General features: G+C 37.9%; 1 protein-coding gene across 3 annotated transcripts in view; it reads right to left on the bottom strand.

The window, feature by feature from the left end:
* Nucleotides 1-13845, bottom strand: part of ST6GALNAC3 (ST6 N-acetylgalactosaminide alpha-2,6-sialyltransferase 3) — a 543469-nt gene that overhangs the window by 185483 nt on the left and 344141 nt on the right. For all 3 annotated transcript variants that reach the window (XM_077771085.1, XM_077771086.1, XM_077771087.1), the window contains exon 3: nucleotides 12654-13063. In XM_077771085.1, the coding sequence (XP_077627211.1) occupies nucleotides 12654-13063 (410 nt within the window). The remainder of the gene's footprint in view (nucleotides 1-12653; nucleotides 13064-13845) is intronic.

Here is a 13845-nt window from a genome sequence, read left to right as displayed (position 1 = left end):
TGACGAAATTAGACTGTTATTTCCATCGGGGTGATCTGCAAAATCATAAAATGATGTGTATTTTGGGAATGCCTAATTAACTCTCCTTAGTTCCACTGAGGTTTCAGCTACTAATATAAGCATTGCAAATACCATGGAGGTGTTCATATCTAGTTTTAGAAACCATAAAGAGATACTCAACGGCTTTGGAAGAAAAAATTCTTTAGAAATCAGGCAATCACAAGAATTCAAATCAAATGGTGAGCCTTTGGGATAAAATCAGATATATACTGATTTTGCCAAAAGATGGCTTGCAGCAGATAGCAAGAAATACTTTTATAGTTGAAGTCAATATTAATAATCAAAACAGCAGAACTGCAGACACACACACAAAGTCCACCTCTATTCACAGTTTTTATCACAAACATTAACTAATATTGATCAAGCTGTTTGTCACAAAAGTTTGCTTTAACATACAATCAGCATCTGAAGTGAGAGCCATGTTTCCTAGACAATTGCCAGCACCTTGTGTCATACTTGTAAATAATGGGCTACTCCTATTGAGCACCATCTGCTTAATATAGAAAAATGTTCATCTTAATTAGAAAATTCTTCTTATTATTTAATATTTACTGAACACCCTCAATGTGCTTGGCAGCAAAAACACCAGAAACACACTCTGCCCACCAAGAATCCACCTGCTAAGGAAAATATGATGAACCAGTTATGGAGTCATTTCTGTTTTTAGTAATTCTTTCCAGGTGACAAAGTTGCCAGTGGCTCAGTCTTTGGAAGCGTCTTCTAATCAAAGTGGGATGGTAAACTATCAGATGAGCTATGAGTGAAGGAAAAATAAAGGGGAATTGAAGAGCAAATGAATTATAATCATATAAGTGAAATTTGCTCCTTTGATGGGGAAAAGTACAATTGTACTCCCAAGCAAACATGATTTGTTTGTCTGTATTTGTTAAAGGCTACATAACACATTAAAAATACAGAACAGAGGAGCCTGGGTGGCTCAGTCAGTTAAGCATCTGACTTCGGCTCAGGTCATGATTTCATTCATGGTTTGTGAGTTTGAGCCCCGCATGGGGCTCTTTGCTCTTTCGAGCCCCACAGAGGGTTCTCTTCTTTCAGCGCAGAGCCTGCTTTGGATCCTCTGTCCCTCCCTTACTTGCACTCTCTCTCTCTTTCTCAAAAAAAACAAAAAAACAAAAAAACAATGAACATTTAAAAATAATAAGAATAGGTGGTGCATAAGTGACCTTGAAATAGCAACCCCTTTTTTTGTTTTGCATTTCCCTTCAGAGCTCTTGCTCCTCCACCATGACACACATTGGCTGTGGAATATTCATTTCATCACAAGGACATCAACACTGTAGTTAAGAAAGATATATTGGTCAAATATCTACTGTCAACTAGAAGATTTAAGACAGATTGACAATCCCTCCCAGAAGTCTTCCACTATGTCTCCTTCTCTTTTTCTTGCTCTCCACTCAACAAAAGTTCAAGAAAATGTGACATGTTAAATATTGCAACAGTATAGGGAAACATGCTCAGGGATAATAAACAAACTGTTCACATCAGCGGACCATTACATACATACTGTCATTGTGTCTTTACATGAATTATCTAGTAATAATTTAAATTATCCTTTTAGTGAAAATTATAAATGTTTTCTGTTCCAATAATTTAATGTCTCAGGTATATATATTTTTTTGGATTCTGAATTCTAACTACTTCTCCACTTCCCATGGTATGAGGGTCCCTGTCTACTCTACTCGTGTCTCAGTCAGTATTTCAGGTTTGGGTTTGTTGTTTAACACTTTTCTTTAAATCCTATGCTTTCCTCATTGTGTTTTCCTCCTAAGAAAAGCATACAAGGAATGAAAAGAATGCAATGATTTCGGTCATAATGCTACCTCCTCCTGAAGTTTTATTGTTTTTCACAAATCAGCAATGCCAATTGCCACAGTTATCCATTCGGGGCATGGTAAGTCAGAGAATGGAATATTATTCAGTGTCTTAATTTTATGGATATACTTCCAAGATAACCACCCCACCCAGATGATTCAGGCAAAAGGGAAATCACATATTAGTGGAGGTAATGCTGTGATGATCGCAGTTGTCAAACAGTGCCGATATGAACGTTAAATGAATATAATTTGAAAGAAACACTTGACAGAGGGATAATGACTACTTCATATACTGTCAGGGTAATAAATACCTAATGAGCAAAATTGTAAAGCAAATAGTAGGTTGAACATACACCCAAATGTTGATTCTTGACTCAAAGTCGGAGAACGGAATGATTTGTCTCTCTGTCTAGAATGATAAAGCGTCCTTTCCTCCTAAGCTAATGAGTAACACCATCTGGCATGATTACAGAGGAGCAAGATCTTAAGAAAGTAGAGAATAAAATGGCAGAGCTGTAGCTGGATTTTCACAGGAGGTTTAAAAATTCTCATCATTAAAAATATCATAATAAAAATCACTTCAGGTGTTCACATAACACTGCACCAATAGTATGAAGATGAGAGAACCGAAGGTTTTCAAAATGATTGAATATAATTCCTGATATCTTAGAATCTTTCTCTACCACAGTGGTTTTCAAAGTGGGCTCCTAGGCCAACAGCACCAGCACAACCTGGGAATTTGTTAGAAACACACACGCTGTGGCCCTGTCCCCCAACCAACAACGCGGAAACTCTCAGGATGGGCCTAGCAGTCTGTGTTAAGTCGCCCCTCCAAGGCGATTCTGATGTCTGCTCACTTTCAGCATCTACCTTCCTACCAAACCAAATAAGAGTCAAAAGATTGTTTCCATTTCTGCTGTGTACTAAAGAAATGAGGTAGTTTGGTCAATTCTGTTTAAACTGGTCCAAGCGCTGAAGAATAAAAAACCGGTCAGACCATTCCTTGAGTGACACGATGGTCTCTGAAGTAGAGGGCTATCATCCTGATGACCTTTGTAGAGCAACAGGACAAATAGCCCCACTCCTACCTTTATTGCATAGTTTCTGAACATATATATTTTCTTCTTTTTAAGCTGAATTTTTGTAGACCCCACGAGATAAGCCATACAAGTTTGCCTCAATCCTTTGTTTATGTAATTGTTTTTCCCTCCTCGTGGTCATTCATTCAGCAAATATTAAATAGGCATTCTATGCCATACACTGTTCTAGGTATGTCTTTGGCATTTATCCATGACAAAAATAGACAATGACCCCTGGCTTAAGAAACTTCTATTCCAGTGGGGGAGTCAGACAAAGGTTTAACAAATGATAAAGGATAAAATAAAGAAGCATATTCTATAGACTGTTAGAAGGAAACAGCGCTACAGGAGAAAAGAGGAAAGTAGAACAAGGTAAGGATAGGTGGGAATGCTGGGTATGGAAAGTAGGATTTCAATCTTAAGTGACATTGTGTTAGACTTATTGACTGGATGACAAATGAGAAAAGGCTTGCAGGAGATGATGAAGTGAATCATGCAATACATGGGGAGGAAGGGTCGTCCTACAGACAGCTAAAGGAGAGGCTGAAGGAGGGAGCCTGCCTACCGTGCGTGAGGTGCAGCGAGGAAGTCTATATGGCTGGAGTGGAGTGAGCATGAAAGAAGTTTAATAAATGAAGGTCAGTGAAGCCACAGGGGTCAGATCACCCTGAAAGTAATTGTAAATCACTGTAAAAATGTGTGCTTTTACTCTCAGGGAAGTAGGGGTCTATGGCAAGGTTTTGAGTGGAAGAGTGACAAGATCTGAATTATGTCAAAACTCTTGCATTAATTTCCCTCACAAATTCACCAATCGCTCATGCAATGGGTTGGAAGATGCCACTACCATTTTTTTTCTTTTATGTTCATCATGAAGTTTTTAAACACCATTTTCACTAAGGCAATTCACTTTCTTTGTTATCAAAGAAGAAAATGTTCTGTGGAGATAATTAGAAGATGAAGCTGGGTGGCAATCAGTTGTCCTTTACTTGGTCCTTTGTCCCTTGCCTTCTGTGATGGTTGAATGTTGTATTTGCTTCCTAGAGCCCAACTATATAACCCTGGGCCTGAGTACTAGGGACTGATTTTTCACCAGGCAACTGACAGCTAACAGAATTGTGAGTGAAGTCTCAGAACCTGCTTTTCCACTGACATGCAGCTAAAATGGAAACCTGTATTTGAGGAATGGCTCTGTCAGTGACTTATTAAAAACCCAGTGACCAGTCACACAAAGTCCCTAGAGAAGGTAATAGATTTGCCAACCTTTGGGTAAGGTAGAGCAACGGGTGGCCTGTCTGAATAGAACTGTGGAAACTTTTCTATCAAAACACAATCCTAGAACTTGCCTCGTTGTATTCCCGTGACCCCTATATACTGAAAAAAGTGTTTGGAAATTCACAATTATTTCAAAGAGTGGCAAAGGGACTTGCAGACTTTAAAAAAAAAAACAAAACACTACCGATTATTTTTTTTTTTTGGCTCATTTGCTCAACTATTCATCCCTTCATCTATCAAATGTTTACTGAATACCTATTAGAGTCAAATATTATCTCAGATGCTACGGAAACAAGTATATAAGAGCTGATATTCCCTCAAAGAGCTTATGGACTACCTGAAGAGATTAGACATAAATGGCAATAATGCATGGTAGAGAGTGGCAATCTCCATTTTTCAAAAGTCCAAATGCTATGGATTTTCTGAGGAGGAACTATGAGTCCTAATTAGAGATATTATAAAAGGCTTCATGGAAGAGGTAACATTTGATTTGGTCATAGGAGCAAGTACAGTTTAGGCAGAGAGAACAATGTTTGCAAAACTGTTAGTCAGGGCCATGTCAGCTGTCACCATGTAAGAGGCAAACAAGGCCTACACTGCACCAGTGGTAGTGGTAATGACAGAAGAAAGAAGACGAGTTATTGCTGAGGTCATTTCAAGGAAACCTGAAATATCTGTGGGCCATTTAGCTGAAAGAAGTAGAGTGAAAACAATACATTTGGTATTTTGTTGGCAAACCACTGCTACAGTAGCTCTGGGAATAAAATGGAGATGGGCACAGTCCCTGTGCTTAAGAGGTGTGTTGTCAATGAGAGAAACGGACAAATAAGCATGGTAAGGTCAGATAAATCATTCTTGTTGAATGCTTAAGGGTTTAACATCCAACTTAAGATGGTCACCAAATTTAATTGGCCAGGGACAGAGCAGAGTCACAAAACTAGGATTCAACTACCAGCAGATTACCAAGCTATTTGGGAAATAGCTATTCTTCACTTACGTATTTCTCTGGCTCAAGGAACAATGAAATGCTGCCTTACCCCTTCAATCAAAACAATCTAAAATAGCACAATTGGAAGTATCATCTTCAGATTAACAGCCCTGGCCTGGACTGGCCACTTCTTTACAATGCAAATTCTCAGGTGCCACTCAAAACCACCTGAGTCAGCAGGTGAGGATACGCACACTTACGTTTGAAAAGTACTGTGTTGAACGAAAGAAGGAAAGAAAGAAAGAGAGAAGGAAGGAAGGAAGGAAGAAAGGAAGGAAGGAAGGACGGAAGGAACTGTATTGATCTAGAAGACACATTCTTTAGTGAGAAAAAGAGCCAAAAAGGGAAGTCCATTTAGCAGGTCAATAATACATCTGATAAGAAGGCTCTTGTTTTTGTTTTCAGAAAAGCAAAAAATTCAACAGACACTCGTAGAGCCCCTACAACATTTTACACACTATTTTTACCTTGAAATGGCTATCCAAGCAATTAAAAATCTAGTAGTCCAGATGGATACAGTAGAGTGTGAAAAGTCTCAACACAACTCCGTCTTGAGAGTCTAGGCATAAAACAATTAAGGAAAAAGAAAAGAGACAGCTCCTCATTCATATGTTTTTATAAACAAGTGTATAACCATTCTTAATTTTCTTGATTTTAACCTAAACTTGAAAAGCAACAGAGATGGCTGAAAAAAGTATCAAAGGAGAGTAGAAATCCAAATTATAGAAGGAGGGGGAGTAAACCAGCCTAACAGATGGATTGCATGACTTAAAACAAGCGAAAAACAAACAGAAGTTAACAACCTCCAAAGCCCTTATAAAGTTTAAAAGTGTAGATATATTCTAATGAGGTTTCTAATTTAAAGCCCATTTGTCTCTGAGTTTCACACCCTTTGCGGTGTTCAAAAGCCTTTTATATTGAGGGCACGTTCAGCATAAGTGTCTATCGGGACTTTCTTTTTCTACAGTGTAATCTGGCCACACATCTAGCTATTCTGTCAAGTCATATCCTAAGGCCCAGGAGAACTTATTTCCCCAAGTACACTGGTTGCAAGTCTTGATTTCTGCAATATCAGTAGTCTGCACAGGCTTCCCTTTAAAAATATGGTCACTGAATCTTAGCTGTTTCTCTTGTTTTAATCCTCAACTAAGCTGTCTTGTCAAATACATCACAGTGTTCACCCAGTGTGTATGTGTGCACGCATGTGTATGTTTTTAAGCACATGGCAGGTCGGTACGTATAGCGTGATAAATTACCCCCATCCCTTCCATTCTCCCATTATTAAAATAGATTCTTCTCTCTTTTTTATTGAATTTTTAATTTCCAGCGATGTGTATTATAGAAGAAGCCTAATGTAGGTCATTGGATGCCATCAAGAATAACGGGAAAAACAAAATCCCTTGTTTCCCAATGCTTGTTAGCATGAAAACGAGCCCTAGATGCCTTATTACACTTTTTGACTCAGGAGTCCTATGGGTCTGCCCATGACTGCTATGTGAACTTATTGTTCCTGCCAAATATATCAGCTGGGATGGAAACATTAATTCACTTTATCAGAGGTGTGTCAACATTGCTCTTGAAAAAGTGCTGAGATGCTGGATTTCCAAAGACCATCTTCAAAAAGGAAAAAGAAAAATACTGTTTTTAATACTGTGCCCTGCCTTTCAGCCCAAGAACCTTTCCACTTTGCCTATTTCCTGTTGGTCAAGGATTTCCTGGAGTTATACCTATTTATTCTGAGTTACAAAAAACTAGACATCTTTGTTTCCAGAGTCCAGGGAGAAAAATTGTACTAGTTTGGGTGAATTAGGCACATTTCGGTGCCTCGTGGCCGACTCTCAGGCTAGCCCAGTTTTTTGTTCTATTTTGGTTTCCTTTTTGCCCCTTCCCCTTCCTGCCCTCCTTTTGTTGAGGCAGCTTACCTGCCTTGTTAGCTCAACAGAGGGGATTCTCAGAGTGCTCCCAAATTCTCAGGACGAGGACGCTTGAAACTTCTTCCCACTCTAGAAACCACTAAGGCTTTGCAAACCTAAGGGATGTGAGCCAACTTAATCCCTAAAGTTGAATAAGAAACTTTCAAAATGGCCCAGCTGAAATAGCAAAACCCAGGCTGTACTTAAAACCATGCCAGATGACAAACCTGTCTCCAACAGAAGGCAGTGAGAAATGACGCCTCACTGGTTTCTTTTTCTCTCCTTAGGATGGAGTGGGAACGGATGGAACAAGCTGGCAAATATTACACATGCAGCCATCTTGATATTTATGAAGACGTTTGCCATTTTGACAGTGTCTTCTGAGAGTGACTTTGGTACCTCCTGTGTCTTAAACGATCCTTAAGGTAACGCTCTCCCTTCTCATCCTCTGCACCTGAAGCAGTAACATCTTGAAACATTGATCCATTTGCTGCTAGCTTTCATTAATTTCATCCATCCCTGAAGGCGGAGCCACATTGGTGCCAGCTAATTAAGACCTATTTAGGGCAGCTCAGGGCCCTTTATCAGCCCTAAATTAGCTTTGCGTTTTTAAATGGGGACTATAGCTTTCTCAATTACTACTTAATTAAATAATGTGCTTGCATTTGCCAATGTATTTCTAAAGTGGGAGGCGAGCTGCAATTGCCCACCTGCCTACAGGTAAGAAGAATATCTCCCACTGGCTGGCTGCTGCTTCTCCAGGAGAGTTCACGTTCATTTTGTGTCAGGACATGGCCAGGCACATAATCGCATTCTTCGGATGCTGAGTGTGGCACTGTGTGCCACTGTCAGCCTGACATCACCTCTAGGGTATTTCGGTCTTAAGATGTATTAATGCAAATGTGTAAATGTCAGCAGGCTAATGTTATTTATGCATGCCAATCATTTAAAGAGGGAAGAAATATCCATTTGGGTCTAGTTTATTTTGAATATAAGACCTTTAATTCCAAAGTTTTCTGGTTTGTTGGAAGGTTGATTCCTAGAAAAAATATTTGGTTGAGTGAAAATACAAAGGTAACCACTGCCCCAAGGTCCTAGAATTCCAATGAAAACTGGGCCCCGGATGAAGAGAGAAAGGACACGCTGTTTCTTTCTTTTCTCTCCGTTTCTTTCCCATAAGGTCACTCTTTCTAATTGACAAGCCAAACAGTTTTATTCAATGACTGGTAAGAAAGCATATTAAATTTCAGTTGGTTTGAAAAAGTATTCCAATATGCTTATGAGTTGATTTGAACTTATTCTAAGAAATGTAACACTATATACATTTCTTTTACTACTTCATGTTTCCTCAGTGAAGAATCCCTTAAGACAAATAAAAAAAAAAAGCACTGGACAAAATGAAAAAATACCCACCTTACATGTGAGAGAGGTTTATACTTCTTTAAAAGGATTTTGACAATTTGAAGAAGCAAGCTGAGAGTCATTTTTTTTTTCCTTTGAGAAACTCCACTTAGTCATTTTCCTACCATGAATCATTTTAACTACTAGGGACACAATTTTTTTAATTCTATAAATTATACATCAGAATGGTGACATAACCTCTCCGTTAAAAACCTGACGATGAAAATGAGCACTTGCTAAAAAGTTCCAGTAAGTTCAGGCAAATCAGCCAAAAGAGCTTTACAACGAAAGTCAAATTAAACAGAGTCCCTTCTTCCTTACTCCCTCATGTCTGCAATGACATATCCACTGGCCATATTCCTATTTACTTAGGAGAAAAACATTTAAAACTTTTGTTAGGACATAAGTAACACACATTTTGTGAGCATGGACCCACATGAATGCTTGCCATTAATACATCTTCTTTGACGTAAAATAATCTGAAAACGCTGACAGTAATAATATTGCTGGTTGTGATGTTATTCTAAGAGTGTTGTGTGTATGTTGTGGGAAGAAACAGATGAGTAAGTACATCGGTGTCTCTAGGACCTGTGGTTGCCAGTATGGCAAAAAGGAGAAACACATGAAAGATACAGGAGGTAAAATGAAAACATGATAGCCCTGAATCTGAATTGGAAGTTTCAGTTTGAACTCATAATGATTTTATCTATAAACAATATATGCAGCATACATTGTTTCTATGCTAGCTTTGTCCAATGAAAAGGCCAAGAAATAAAGATGAACCTAGTAGCAATGAGTAGCACCAAGATTATGCTGTCTGAAATACTAAAAGGACCAAAGTTCCTTGGAGAAATGTCTGAATTGAGCTTTACATCAGAATATGTACAAGAAGAGCCTAAATCAACCTGTAACACCAGGAATCAAAGACACTCTCCAAAATTACTAATGGCCTGTCAAAAGGACTCCAAAACTAATTCGAATTGGCTCCCATGGCACAAAGGAGGACACTTTGTGCATGAAGACATAATTCTAACGAACTGAAATATTCCAAATATTGCTAAATATATGTCAGTATGTAAACATTGGTAATAATAAACTTACTGGTCACTTTTGGAGGATGCTAGGGAACCAATGCCTTAGAACTGTAAAGAGAAAGGACTGGTCCTATCTTCTATCACTTGGTTTAAAAAAAGAAAACAAAGTTAACGAGGACGAGTTTCTCTTTATAAAGTTCCAGTTAATATAAATGAAGACATGAAATATCACCATTTTGCAACCTCTAATGAACTACTAAATCTAGACAATGATCATTAATGACTGCTAATGTAAAAGGAGAAAACTGGACAGTATTCCTGCTGATAGAAGTACCACCTAATGGTCTTGGTAAGAAGAAAATAGGGCATGAATCCAGTGAAGCCTCATCAAAGAAATATCAGTATACAAAAAACACCATAGGGGGTGCAATCGGCAAAAATTATCTTGTGGAATACTGTATAGGACAAATGACTAGGTTTTTTTTTTCCCAATAATGGGGAGAGGGATATATTAAGATAAATATAGAAGACATATCAATTAGTTGTAATGTATAGACTTTATGCTAATCCTGATTTGAACAATGTATGGACCTTAATGCTAACCCTAATCTGAATTACAGTTTAAAAATATTAATAAGGTTATTGGAGAAGTCTGAAAACAAACTATATAATGTTATTAAAGAAATATTGCTGATTTTTATGTAGGACAATGACATTGTATTTCTTTTCAAGATTCTTTATCTTCTAGAGATAGATTCTGAAATATTAATGAATGAAATAATATGATGTCTGGCACTTGCTTCAAAATAATCCTTTGGGAGAGAGTGATAGGGCTATAGACGAAACAATACTGGACATGGACTAATAGTTATTCAACCCAAACTGTGAGGATACAGAGGTTCATTTACACCATTAGTCTCTCTGTTTTATAATTTTGACATTTCCTTCATAAAGTTAAACAACATTTTTGTTTGAAATTTTGCAATGAACATCAGATCACTATCTATGGGAAACCCTTAGGCAATAAGATCCACATAGCTGAAGTTAGCATATAGTAAATTATAGAGCAGATAACGGCCTTCAAAGTCATTCTGGTCAACCTTTTGCCACCCAACTGGATTCTACCAAAGCCATCCATTCTGTTCATTTCTCAAGCCCTAGCGTAGTTGTTTTTTTCAGTCTGGTTGCAGGACTCCATGATGCAACCAGACACGAATAGACTTGGTGAGGGAAATAGAAGGAAGCATTATAAAATCAATTTGGCTCCCCCCCCCCTTTTATTTTGGTAACTTTACCAAATGAATGATACTTGGAAATCAATCTTACCAAGCAAGCTTTTTCCCTCTATACAAAAAGCTTTTCTCATCACGGCCAGTAGGAAAATGAATCTGCCAAAGCTATTTTCTCCCAATTCTTGCTGTACAATCCACACATCTTTGACAGTGTGCCGTCTCACTGAAAGCTCACAGAAAAAGCCAACATGATATAAATACATAGGAGCATACAGCATGCTGAGTGCTTCTCTGATAGCCCCAAATGATTCTAGGGCATATAGTTATGACTGGGGGATACCCTGAGGGCTGACTATGACTAATGAAATACCAAATATATCTAATTAATTGCATTGCTCTGGGCTAATGAGAGACCAGAAATTTCCAACCCCCTTGAGATGGTCATATTTATATAGAATTGCACTACACACCTACTCCTTTGAAGTACATACCTATTCATTTATCTCTTCTCCCTCTCTCTTTGGAATGCTTATTCCACACTGATTCAATTTTAACTATTGGGATTCTCTTTGCAAACTCTAACAGGGGAAAGGGCCAACATTATGGTTATTCCATGTTGTAGTTCACTAGAAGCTGTATATTTTGGGTGCTCAGAAATAGAAAATGCTATGTTCAACCTACATTATCAATAGGATAATTGGTCCAGATAAGGTTTTAAAATAATTATCAGCATACAAATTACACCTAGAGATATCAGAAACTTTCCTCCCACAAGCACACATACCCCAAGGTAGTTAAAAACTTAGATTTGATAATACTAAACAGTGAAAGACATACGTTTTGAGGAAATCAGAATGTTAATATTGGAATTACAGGCAATACTCAATTTATCAATGATACTACATGAATAACTAAAATTCACACATGACTTAAAACTCTTGCAATTGGTTTCAATATTTTCCTTCAGTGGATCTTTATTAAAATGATAAATATGAACTAATAATTCTACTTCTCTCCAGTACACTGGTTGCCTTTCTAAAAAGAAAGAAAAAAATGGAAGGCACTAGAGTTATATGGGAGAGGGGGATAAGAGGGAGCAGAGAGAGAAAATGGGAGATGTAAGGAGGGGGAGAAAAATGAGGTGAACAAGCCTCAGGATGAGGAAGTGGGAAGGGTGTTTTATAGAAGACTATGAAAAAAAATGGATGCAATGAAAAATGCAAATTGGTTTGTTGGATAATTGAGTAAATGGTATTTATACCTCATTTCTCTTCAAGAATCCACCGTTAATGATTTTCAGTAATGCATAATTTCAATATGGTATTCTGCTGAACACACCAACATATCTGTTAGATACCAAGTTATGGTGCTCATGATCATAGGGTCTATTTGCATGCAAGAAGTCGTGCAACCTTATTAGAGAATCAATAGCCTGTTCTGTCTTGTAGTCTCAGGTAAATTTTTGCCACAATTTCCAAAGGAGTTTAGGTCCTAAATTTCCTTAACATGTCTGTTTTGAAACAGAACATGTGTAGACTTCCTTTTGGCTAACATCCAATTTACCCAATAGCAAATTGAGCTAAATAGAACAAATCTAAAGATATCTTGGGGACGCATCCAGTATTTTTTGGATCCTCAAGCCAATCAAAATGGAGAGAACAGACGGTAGTGTAGGTGGAATAAATGGGGCCTAGCTGCTGGCTCATCAAGTAATCATAATAGTCAGGAAAACATAGAACAATCAATTTGAAAAATAACTCTGTTCATTTGATAGCTGGCAAAAGAACTCAGCAAGGAGCTAGCAAAAAAGACAAAGAGGCTGCCTCTCAGAGGACTCACCTGTCTTTCCCAGTTTCCTTCTTAAAAATGCCATCACAGTAACTCATGCGCTTCTCTGTGGTCACATAAATTTGGGCAGTCGGGTAGATGTCAACAGTCTTTTTCAACATGTTGTAAACAATGCCATTGCCGTCTTTCCTCATATTGCGGAAAGGACCCCAAATAACGTAGATAGTAGTGTTTGCTTCCTTGAAGAAATAATCAGGGTTTTTTAGCAAAAGAGGAACACTGGTATGGGACACAACTCGAATCATTGTCATGCGGCCAACATCTTCTTCATAGCCCTTGGTTGGGGCATTGTTCATTCTCCAAATGCAGGATGACTGATCTATCTCATTCCCCACCTTCTGGCCAACCATCTGACCTGAGTTTGACACTATGGCGCAGAGGTCACAGTCCAGTTGCAAAGGCTGAAAAACAGAGAAATAAGACAGGGTGAAAAACATGTAAATTAGCACATTCCACCTATCCAAAAAAGTTCCTTTGGGAAGATGAAATTCAGATATTGGGCATAGCTGCTGTAGGAATTTCTGAAATATATGTACTGATCCCACAGTAGGGGTTATAAAGCTAGGGGCATGCTTTCATTTAAAACATGAATACAGATTGTTAAGAAATAGTTCTATTTAATGATAATTTCTATCCCCTTGTGTCAGTTTAAAATTAAATGGAAAAGTAGTCATTTGTTTTCTATTCTAAATAATGACTTTTAATTTAAAACCATAATTTCAAATGAAATAAGGAAATGGGGAAAGATTTGATCTCTTTAATAAGGACAGTGGCTAAAGACAGAAATGCAAAGGGAATATATCCAGGCATCAATTCTGTATTTTACTTATATGTGTGAATAGTTAAGTAGCAGTTGATGAAAATATGAAAAATTCAGCAAATGAAGAGGTTTTGAACCAAGAACTATTTAAGACAAGCTGCAGGCTAACAAAAAAATTTTACAGAAACCCTTAAAAAATCCCCTTGTATCACCATGTTAACTGGCCTTTGTGTTTATGCTTATTTAAAAAAAAATTTTAACATTTATTCATTTTTGAAAGAGAGAACAGAGTGTGAGCAGTGGAGGGGCAGAGAGAAAGGGAGACAGAATGCAAAGCAGGCTCTAGGCTCTGAGCTGTCAGCACACAGCCCGACGCAGGGCTTGAACTCACTGACCATGAGATCATGACCTGAGCTGAAGTTG

Source organism: Crocuta crocuta, unplaced genomic scaffold (genome assembly GCF_008692635.1).
Source record: "Crocuta crocuta isolate KB4526 unplaced genomic scaffold, BGI_CrCroc_1.0 scaffold125, whole genome shotgun sequence".
Taxonomy (NCBI): Eukaryota; Metazoa; Chordata; class Mammalia; order Carnivora; family Hyaenidae; genus Crocuta; species Crocuta crocuta.
The sequence above is the reverse complement of the archived record's forward strand: the minus strand, read 5'-3'. Positions and strand labels throughout refer to the sequence as shown.